The sequence below is a fragment of the Ahaetulla prasina genome, chromosome 16, assembly GCF_028640845.1.
Source record: "Ahaetulla prasina isolate Xishuangbanna chromosome 16, ASM2864084v1, whole genome shotgun sequence".
NCBI lineage: Eukaryota > Metazoa > Chordata > Lepidosauria > Squamata > Colubridae > Ahaetulla > Ahaetulla prasina.
The window spans coordinates 4,003,242-4,013,995 of NC_080554.1; the positions used below are offsets into that span (position 1 = coordinate 4,003,242).

Consider the following 10,754-nt stretch of genomic DNA (forward strand, 5'->3'; position numbering starts at 1 on the left):
ACTGGGGAAAAAAACAGCGACGTTGCGAACGTTTTTCACCCTGGCAACCGCTGCCGCATCCCCAAGCAGAATTCAGACGCTTGGCAACTCATGTTTACGACGGCCAGTGCCCCTCTGGCGACCTTCTGACAAGCAAAGTCAATGGGGAAGCCAGATTCACTTAAGGACGGTGGCGAGAAAGGTCGTAAAATGGGGCAAAATTCCCTTAACAATTGTCTTGCTTAGCAATGGAATGACAAAGAGTTGGAAGGGACCTCGGAGGTCTTCTAGTCCAACCCCCTGCTCAGGCAGGAAAGTCTACACCACTTCAGACAAATGGTCATCCAATCTCTTCTTAAAAACCTCCAGGGTTGGGAGCATTTACAACATCTGGAAGCAAATTATTCCATGGATTAATTGTTCTCACTGTCAGGGAAGTTCTCCTTAGTTCTAGGTTGCTTCTCTCCTTAAATTAAGTTTCCATCCGTTGCTTCTTGTCCTGCCTTCAGGGGCTTTGGAGAATTCCTATATTTACTCATATACCCAAGGAGCTGCTGATTCAGTTCTACAGAGGAATTACTGAGTCTGTCATTTGCACCTCTATAACTGTCTGGTTCGGTTCTGCAACCCAACAAGAAAAACACAGACTTCAGAGGATCATTAGAACTGCAGAAAAAATAATTGCTACCAACCTGCCTTCCATTGAGGACCTGTATACTGCACGAATCAAGAAGAGGGCCGTGAAAATATTTACAGATCCCTCGCATCCTGGACATAAACTGTTTCAACTCCTACCCTCAAAACGACGCTATAGAGCACTGCACACCAGAACAACTAGACACAAGAACAGTTTTTTCCCGAAGGCCATCACTCTGCTAAATAAATAATTCCATCAACACTGTCAAACTATTTACTGAATCTGCACTACTATTAATCTTCTCATAGTTCCCATCACCAATCTCTTTCCACTTATGACTGTATGACTATAACTTGTTGCTGGCAATCCTTATGATTTATATTGATATATTGACCATCAATTGTGTTGTAAATGTTGTACCTTGATGAACGTATCTTTTCTTTTATGTACACTGAGAGCATCTGCACCAAGACAAATTCCTTGTGTGTCCAATCACACTTGGCCAATAAAAATTCTATTCTATTCTATTCTATTCTATTCTATATGTGTTTATATACTATATAATCTTTTTGTATGATACCTACATATATTGTTGTGACAAAATAAATAAATAAATAAATAAATAGCTCGACTCCCCCTTCTTTGTGATTACCTTGCGGTTCAATTGTGGTCATTAATCAAGGACTACCTGCACAATTATTAGCAGAAGCTGATCAAGTCTCAAATCAGTTTCAATTTCATATTGTGGGGAAATTAGGTGCTTTGTTTTTTTTTGTTTTACAGCCAAGAAACAGACCACATAAGGAGAAAAGCAAGTCCTTAAAAAGTATTTAAAAAAAAAAAAAAGTCAGCGATCCATTCCAATCCTTTTTACTTGAAAACACAACTTCCATGCAGAGTTGTTCAGATTATAACTGCTGATGTCTGTGCTAGATCCCCGGGGGTCTTTTTTTTTTTTTTTTTAAATGTCCCAGGGAGCAAAAAAAAGCTTTCGCTACAAGACAGTTATTTTGTTCAACCAACGATGTGTTCTCACCCGAAACATTACAGTAAATGAGTCCTAGATAAAGAACACTGCTAACCCTCTCCTCCCACAGGGGAAAAAAATAACAAAAAATAACAAACAAAAACCAAAAAAAAACCCCAACCCCTCCCTCCCTCCCTCCCCACCCCCCACGGAAACGAAACAGGAACCTGTACACAACTTTACAAACATATTAACATATAAATAACAAGAAGCTTTCTAACTAGGAGAGCTTCTACAGTAGTCTCTCTCTCTCTCTCTCTCTCTCTCTTTCTCTCTCTCTGTTTTTTCCTGCTTGAGGTTTCTTTTAACACTAAGAGGGAAAAAAGGCCAGTTCCCTTTCACTCAAGCATCGCAGCAGATTGGCAGATGGGTCTTTTGTGTGTGTGTGTGTCTCGTCTTTTCTGTCTTTTTCTTTCTTTCTTTCTTTTTTTTCTCCTTGTTGTCAGTGCCTCTGGCTTCAAGTGAGCAGTCTGTGCAAAGCGGGCGCCTTCCCGCCCTTTGCCCTCCGGGAGGGAAGGGGCCCTTTTACGGCGAAGGTTTTCGGCCAGCCGGTCATCGCTCTGGTCCCAGTTCTTGCTGGACGGGTCGCTTCTTCTCCCGACAGTGTTTCTTGTGAGCGGGCCAGTCTTTCTGCTGGCACTGCGAACCACAGTACCGCGCAACCTGGCATCGGCCACAGATGTTAAACTCACGTAACTGGGAGGGAGGAGCAAGAAGAAGAAGAAGAAAAAAGAAATCAGTCAACGCTTCCGGGACTCTTAAGAGAAAGAAACCCAAACCTCAATGCAACCGAGCCCAAGAAGCTGGAGCATGAACTGGAAACGCAGGTGAAGCCATGGGGTGGGTTAGCTTCCGGATATGAGTTTTGCTTGGCAATTTGATACGGTCCACTTTGGTTTCTACCAAAATTTGCCAGACAGTCCCACTGTCAGTGTCCCAAAGAACACTCCCAACGAAAGAAGACTCCGAGGCTCGAAGTTCCATTTTATTATTGGCACATCTGGGAAAACCCCAATCTGAAAGCTTCCAGGTTTTCCCCACCCAAAGGAAAGTCCAAGTCCCTTCCCCCTGCATCCGCATGTCCATCACATCTCCCAATCAATGCACCATCCCAACTGGAGAGGCCTCCCAGTCACACCTCTCCAGGTCCAGGGCAGGATGTCCTTGACTCTCTGAGAAAGGAATGTTATTATGACTACATATCTCCCCAGCTCCATACAATCCCCCCGCTTAGTTTCCCACAAGTAGTAAACGTGGCAGGTCTGAAGGCCCAATGCAAAAGATGGCTTCCAGGCCAGGCACCCACAACTTAGGTTGGCTTATAAGAGGCAACAGGTTTGGCCTAGTGTCGACCCTGAAGCCGTTTTGGAGCGAGGCCGGTTGGAGCTGTGGGAATAGGATGGGGGGGAATGGAGATAGCTGGGGACTTGTAGCCAAAATAAAATTCTTTCTTCTGGCAACCAAGGACGTTCCCACTAGGTGCTGGGGGACTGGGCGTGGACTGAAGCCTGTGACCTGGTTGGGCCATGCGATGGACCAAAAGGGGGGGAGAAGAATTTTAATTTTTAATTTGGGTGGGGAAAATCTCAGGACTTCAGAATCGGGTCATTATCACCAGATGTGCCAATATGATATGCTACATAAAGTTGGACTTGGAGGAGCACCTTGGCCTCGGAGTTTTGACTGCATTGGGTCCATTACTTGGAACCCTGAACACCTAGTTCATTTACTTGAGTGTGGTCTACGGTTGAAGGCACCAGGCTAGAAAGCTGGAGACCGTGAGTTCAAGTCCTGCCTTAGGTATGAAAGCCGGCTGGGTGACTCTGGATCGATCACCGGGAGATCGGGAGTTCTAGCTCCATTTCAGACACGAATAACAGAGTTGGAAGGGACCTTGGAGGTCTTCTAGTCTAACCTTCTGCTCAGGCAGGAAACCCTGCACCATTTCAGACAAGTGGTTGTCCAATCACTTCTTAAAAGTGTTGGGAGCACCCACGACTTCTAGAGGCAAGTTGTTCCACTGGTTTATTGCTCTATCAGGAAATTTCTTATTACTTCTAGGTGCGTCTTGTCCAGTGGTGGGATTCAGCCGGTTCGCACCACTTCGGGAGAACCGGTGGTTAACTTTCTGAGCAATTTGGTAAAACTGGTTATTGGAAGAAATCATTAGGGCAGAGAACCCGGTTGTTAAATTATTTGAATCCCACCACTGGTCTTGTCCTGCCTTCAGTGGTTTGGAGAACAGCTTGACTCCCTCTTCTTTGTGACAGCCCCTCAAATATTGGAAGACTGCTATCATGTCTCCTCTAGTCCTTCTTTTCATTATACTAGACAGACCCAATTCCTGCAGCTGTTCTTCGTATGTTTTAGCCTCCAGTCCCCTCATCAACTTTGTTGCTCTTCTCTGCACTCTTTCCAGAGTCTCAACATCTACATGAAAGCTGCCTGAATTCACCAGGTGATGGTGAATTCTAGTCCCAGCTCAGGCATTAAAAACGCCTGGGTGATTTCGGGCCAATCACTAGGAGATCACCCTGTATCTGGCTTGGCAAGTTACCTGTTTCTCAATCATTGTGCAGGGAGGGTAGTGACATTCATAGTACGTGCACGAACTCTCCTCTTCTTCCACCACGTCTCCGTTAGCGTTGTAGTAGCGTGTGACATTCAACACCGGGAACTGCTCCTCGATGGGATCAGTGGGAAGCTGTTGTATCGCCAGCCAGTATAAGCTTTGTTCCCTTCAAGAACAACAACAACAACAAAATTAGATAGGTATTTCTTCTGCAGGATGAGATAACAAAACTCATCCTTTCACACAGTCCCAAAGTGCTGAGGATTTAGATAAAGGGGCAACCAACTCTTTTAAGAGATTCATCCAGCAATTCTATTTCACTGTCCCAAATGGCATTCTATTAATCTTTATTTCTATGATAATAATAATAATAACAACAGAGTTGGAAGGGACCTTGGAGGTCCTTCTAATCCAACCCCCTGCCCAGGCAGGAAAACCTACACCACTTCAGACAAATGGTTATCCAACATTTTCTTAAAAAACTTCCAGTGTTGGAGCATTCACAACTTCTACAGGCAAGTCGTTCCACTTATTAATTGTTCTAACTGCCAGGAAATTTCTCCTTAGTTCTAAATTGCTTCTTTCCTTGATCAGTTTCCACCCATTGCTTCTTGTCCTGCCCTCAGGTGCTTTGGAGAATAGCTTGACCCCCTCTTCTTTGTGGCAACCTCTAAGATATTGGAAGACTGCTATCATGTCTCCCCTAGTCCTTCTTTTCATTAAACTAGACATACCGAGTTCCTGCAGCCATTCTTCATATGTTTTAGCCTCCAGTCCCCTAATCATCTTTGTTGCTCTTCTCTGCACTCTTTCTAGAGTCTCAACAGCCTTGTACCCTTTCCCCCACTCATTTATATCCACGCAACCAGGAAAATTTGTTCTTTTCTTTTTTTAAAAAGGACTCAGACTGAAAAGCAACGGACGAAATAATCAGGTTTTCTGATAGTTATATTTGTAATGATCACGTTTATCTTTCTGTCAGGGTTTTGCTTTTAAATAAGGAGCAAAATGTAGGGTCCCAGCCAAGCTCAGAGAACACCAAGAGCCCCCCGTTTCAACCCCGAGTTACAAATATTCTAAGGAGCAAAATATTTGATTCAAAACCGCAAGACAACTTAAAGCCCATCTCTGCGAGCGTGCACTTCTCTCATTATTTTGAACTATTATTGAAGAACACGTCTCTATGATTCTAAAAACTTCCACACAATTCCAAAAATTTATTCCAGCCATTGAAAATGCTTCCGATTTAATTCCCATCCCTTTGCCACTCCGTCCACAGAGTTTACTGCAACCGATACCAGCTTTTTTAATAAAAAAAAAACCCATAAAATATGCAAAAGAATCAACAATTAAAAAATAGGATTGAATTCCCGAAGATGATTTTATCTCGTGGCCCTCTTGATTAAGCTCACTGCGCTGAAGAAAGACAAAAAAAGACTTTGATTGCACGTTGTGCCTGGGCAAAAAACACAGAAAACTGATGCTCTCTACTTCTGTAATGTGGGAATAACCTTGATGAAGGATTGAAAGAGCCACCAATGGAAGAGAAGCTGCTTAGTACAGCAATGCACAGGAAGGTTTGAGTCTCTTGAGTCAGTTTGGTATATGGCAAGCCAGAGAGACACTGTGGCAGGCTTTTCAAAGTTCTGTTATTATATCCTACCACAATAAACCAGCCTGAGTCCTCATTGTATCCATTTCCTGACCTGGCTCACTTCAAAAGACTCCTTTTGAAATGCCATTGTCTCTTTAATTGCACTTTTCCCCCCTGCACTTTTAAAACACCATTTATAGGAGTTACTGATAGAGAAGGGAATTTTTTTATTTTTTTTTAATTTGCATTTATATCCCGCCCTTCTCTGAAGACTCAGGGCGGCTTACACTATGTTAGCAATAGTCTTCATTCTATTTGTATATTTATATACAAAGTCAACTTATTGCCCCCAACAATCTGGGTCCTCATTTTACCTACCTTATAAAGGATGGAAGGCTGAGTCAACCTTGGGCCTGGTGGGACTAGAACCTGCAGTAATTGCAGGCAGCTGCTGTTAATAACAGACTGCATTAGCAGCCTGAGCCACAGAGGCCCCTCTTCCTACTGAAAGCTGAGATCCTCAGGACAGGTTTACTTTTCTCCAGATATAAGTGACTTAAGACAGCAAAGAGGGAAGGGACAGGAAGAGAACGAAAACTAGGGAAGGGAGAATGGAATGAAAGAGGGAAGGGACAGGAAGCTAGGGAAGGGAAGGAAAACTAGGGAAGGGAGAAGGGAAGAAAAGAGGGAAGGGAAGGAAAAGAATGGTAGGGAAAGGATAAAGGAAGGGAAGGGAAATGAAATGAAATACTTGGCACTCTTAAACTTCACACTCTGTTTCCTCCTCTTCTCTCTGCATTTCTTTAGAGAGAATTTTACCTTTGCTTGCTAGAGATTTCTTCAGCTTTGGGTCTCCAGCCCCACGGCACCAATCGTAGGTTGTCCAAACGGTTATCCACGGTCACCGCATTCAAATGCACCACCTGGAATCCTGGGGCAATGCCTCCCCGATGTCTCTCCCTGCAAAGGAAGAACAGAGCCTACAGTTTGGGGTGGGTGGGTAGGTTGAGCCTCAACAAGGGTCTCTACAGAGCAGGCATTAATACTTTGCATGATCTCGATTCTATCCCTCCGAACGTATAACCCGCACGAGCTTCATTAAGCAGCCCCCTCTCTTGGGCACACTTCCCTTTGGAAGCCTGTCGCCGGGTTTCCTTCGCACGATGACACTCACCACAGCAACTCATGCAGCAGACGCCCGAATCCCCTCCCTCGATTCTTGTCAAACGCAAAAGCAAAGATTCTAGCACCGTTTCCATCAGCGTCGACTTCCATCCGAGCCTGGAGAGAAAAGAAGTACCCATTCTCCGGTTAATTGTTGTGGGGGTTTTTTCCGCCCGAAGCCTCTGAACGGCCATCGACTTTCCAAGATCGCCAATAATACAGATCTCCCCGGATAATAAGCCCTTCCTCGAAAATAAACCCTCCCACAAAAATAAGCCCTCTCCGAAAATATTTAAAAGCGTGCGCAGCTGGTCCCCGCCGTTTCTTCCGGTTAGGGTTAGGGAAACAGAGCTGGCAATCAGGTAAGAGGGTAAGAGGAGCCCCGTCTTGCTCCATGTGCCCCAAAATAATAAAACCGCCCTAAAAATAAGGCCAAGCACTTATTTCGAGGTTCAAAAAAATATAAAACAGGGTCTTGTTTTCCGGGAAACACGGTATTAACATTGTAAAACTCTGCTGCACCGTCAGTGAATACAATTTTTAATTGAAATTAAAAGTTAAGAGTTAACGAAAGCCTTTAAAAAATAATAATAATAATAAAGAGCCTATGGAGACCAATCGGTGTGGATTGTCTTTGAAAGCACCATGGAAGGCAGGTGGCCGCAACTCAAGGCCACATCACAAATGTAATCAACATTTTCTTTAAAAACACAGGTGGCACAGAAACCCTCCGGTTCTCATCGTAGTGTCAAAACCACTAAACATCAACAACGGCCCGAGCACAAAAGCTTAGAATATTGGAACTGAAATCAGAGATCTCAAAGTGCTTCAGATATGAGGCTGAGGAAGAGGGAAGGTCATCCAACTGGTCAGATTGACTAAGAAAAAAAAAGGGGGGGGGAATTAACACACTGTATTCTTACCTCGAAAGAGTAGCTCTCTACGAGAGGAATGTCTTGCTCATCTATCAGGGTGTATTTTGTCTGCAATTTAAAAAACAACAACAAATCAAAATGAAATATTCTGCAAGAAGATGTTGCGGTAAATTAACAGGGACTTAAAACAATTCAAAACAATTGTGGTAGACAAAGGAAAACAATAACGCACACAAATCTAATAAACTTCTTCTAACGTTTCAGTGAGCAAACCACCAGAAATGTGTTTCAAAAAAGAAACTTTGGGGGGGGGGGAGTCTCTATACCCAATTAGATCCTCCACAAATTGAAATCTGCTAGATGCAGCAAGATCTATTTCTTGAAGCAGCATTTCCAGCCATACATTCTGAGGATATGGAGATCTCCTCTCGGTCTTCGAGAAGCAAGTGCAGGGAACAAAACCTATCAAGTGTGTTCTTTCTTTTTTAGCCAGAAGCTACAGGCTGTCATGAAAAAAATCTCTTCAAAGACTGCTCTTTTCTGAGATAAGATTACCCACACAGTTTCTTGGCTATATGAAAAAATATATTAGTTAATCCCTCCTTCTCTACGCAATTTTTCCCTATGCTTAATGCAAAGCATGGCATCAAATATACCGGAGCATATCTTTGCGGCCATCCTGGCTGCTGCTATTATTATTATTATTTACTTTATTCATTAAACATGAAACTCAGTCAACTGAACATCCAAAAATGGATCACTGGTGCTAATGGTTGATACGGGTTGCTGCCAGCGTCCTAGGTATTAACCAAGTATAATATATTATTATTATTATTAACTTTATTCATTAAACATGAAACTCAGTCAACTGAACATTCAAAACTACATCACAAATACCACTGACTGGTGCTAATGGTTGATACGGGTTGCTGCCAGCGTCCTAGGTATCAACCAAGTACTACATCATCATCATTATTATTAAATATTTAATATTCAATTCGATTCACTGTCTGGGACTGGTAAAAACGTAACAGTTATTATCGTTGTTGCGGTGGTTCGGGGCACAATCAGCCAGATGTTCAGACTGAATCTGGCACTTTTTTTTGGTCTACCTATCGAGTCCTTTCTAAGGACCCGAGATAGGCAGATATGATGATTACATTTGCCGCCTATCTCGCTACGGGGCTACTCTAGGATGTTCCCAACCACACACATACAACAAAACAAAACAAAAAAGGAAGAAAAGAAAAGGAAATTTCAACAAAGCAAAATAGGAGAACAAAATAAACAAAAACAGTGCTTGCGTGGGAACTAGATCAACAGTTCGTAGAGAGACGATCCCGGACACACAACACATTTGAAACACACGATGACCCTCGGTGCTCATCCAACTGCAGCACCAGAAAGGTCTTCTCCCAATTGGAGATGCCTATCGCAACCCCGTCTGGGGGACCCTAAAGAGCAGGCAACCCCCCCACACATACACACACTCCCCAGCATCAAAAGCTCTAACCGCGCCTCCTCCCAGCCGCCCCCCCCTCCAGCAAACATCCCAATTAAACCCTAGAACAGGGGTCTTCAACCTTGGCAACTTTTAAGCCTGGCGGACTTCAACTCCCAGAATTCCCCAGCCAGCTTTGCTTTGCTGGCTGGGGGATTCTGGGAGTTGAAGTCCTCCAGGCTTAAAGTTGCCAAGGTTGGAGACCTCTGGTCTAGAAGACCCTCCCCATGCAATCCTTCCCAAGAGACCCCACAACCCTTTGGTAGACGTTGGCCCCAGGATGTCACCCTTTCTCCCAAGGAGCCCAAAGGCACCCCATCTTTTTTTTTTTTGGAGGGGGGGGCATATAAAACCCCTCTTTAATGAGGAAACCACGAAGAGGAACGGAGGAAGAAAGCTCCTTTCGGGGGGCAGCGTCTCCAGGCCAGGCATAGGATGCTGTCCCACCCTGCTTCCCATGATCCCCAACCCTCCCATATCCTGACTCCCCAGGAGGGAGGGAGGGAGTGATGGGAGTTGGAGTCTCACTTACAAGGCGCCTGGCTATATAGGGAGACCCCCCCCCATTCTTCTTCTCCCTCTATAGAGGGAGCAGATCGCCCCCACCCAAGAAAGAAGGGGAGGGTGCGAGGAACTCCCTCCCTCCCCACGAGGTGGGCGGTGACGTCACAGAGGGGGCCCGGTGTGACGTCAGGGACGCGCGCCACGCGCGCAGGGGGGCCCCCTCAGGCCCGTAAAGGACTGGGGGGGGGAGGGATGAAGGGGGGGATGGAGGGAGGGGTCGGCCCGCACCTTGCCCGCCACACGGCCGAGCCTCACGATGCCCAGCTTGAAGTCGGTCATGGCCCCGGCCTGGGCGAGGAGAGGAGGAAAGAGGGGGGGAGGGGGGGGGAAAAGAGGGGAGAAGAAAGGAGGAGGAAAGGAGGAGGAGGGGAGGCCGCGCTGGACGGAGACGCCGACGAGGCCACGCGCCGCCGCCGCCGCCGCCGCCTCGCGCACACCCGGAGCGAGAGAAGGAGGAGGAGGAGGAGGAGGGGCGGGCGAGGGGGCGGGGCCGCACGCCCCGCCGCGCCCGCCGTCCCCCTTCGGCCCGGCCGCCGGCCAATCAGCTCGCGAGCCGCGCCACATGCGTCATCGGCCCCGCGACCCGCCCGGAGGGGAGGGGCCCGCCCGGCCTCCCGCGCGACGGCGCGACACGTGACCCGTGCGGCCGCGGCTGATGACCTCACCGCCTGTCTCTCCTCCCCGCCCCACCCAGGCGGCTTCTTCTCCCTCCTTCGCCGGGTTATTAGACTTCCCGCGGAGGCCCGGCCGACGCATGCGCGCGGCGGTGGGTCCCCGCCTTTTAAAGGGGACGTCCCCTCTCTTGGGATATATATGTGTGTGTGTGGTCCAATTTAATATT

The 10,754-nt window shown here is 46.3% G+C and overlaps 1 protein-coding gene across 1 annotated transcript; it reads right to left on the reverse strand.

Moving 5' to 3' along the window:
• Positions 1-1,470: 1,470 nt before the first annotated feature.
• ZMYND19 (zinc finger MYND-type containing 19) lies at positions 1,471-10,347 on the reverse strand. Its single transcript, XM_058159485.1, has 6 exons — positions 10,142-10,347; positions 7,897-7,956; positions 6,984-7,090; positions 6,629-6,769; positions 4,201-4,381; positions 1,471-2,339 (listed from the first exon to the last, which is right to left on the reverse strand). The coding sequence occupies exons 1-6, from the start codon at positions 10,190-10,192 to the stop codon at positions 2,196-2,198; spliced, it is 684 nt and encodes a 227-aa protein (XP_058015468.1). The 5' UTR covers positions 10,193-10,347; the 3' UTR covers positions 1,471-2,195.
• Between the last annotated feature and the right edge of the window lie 407 nt (positions 10,348-10,754).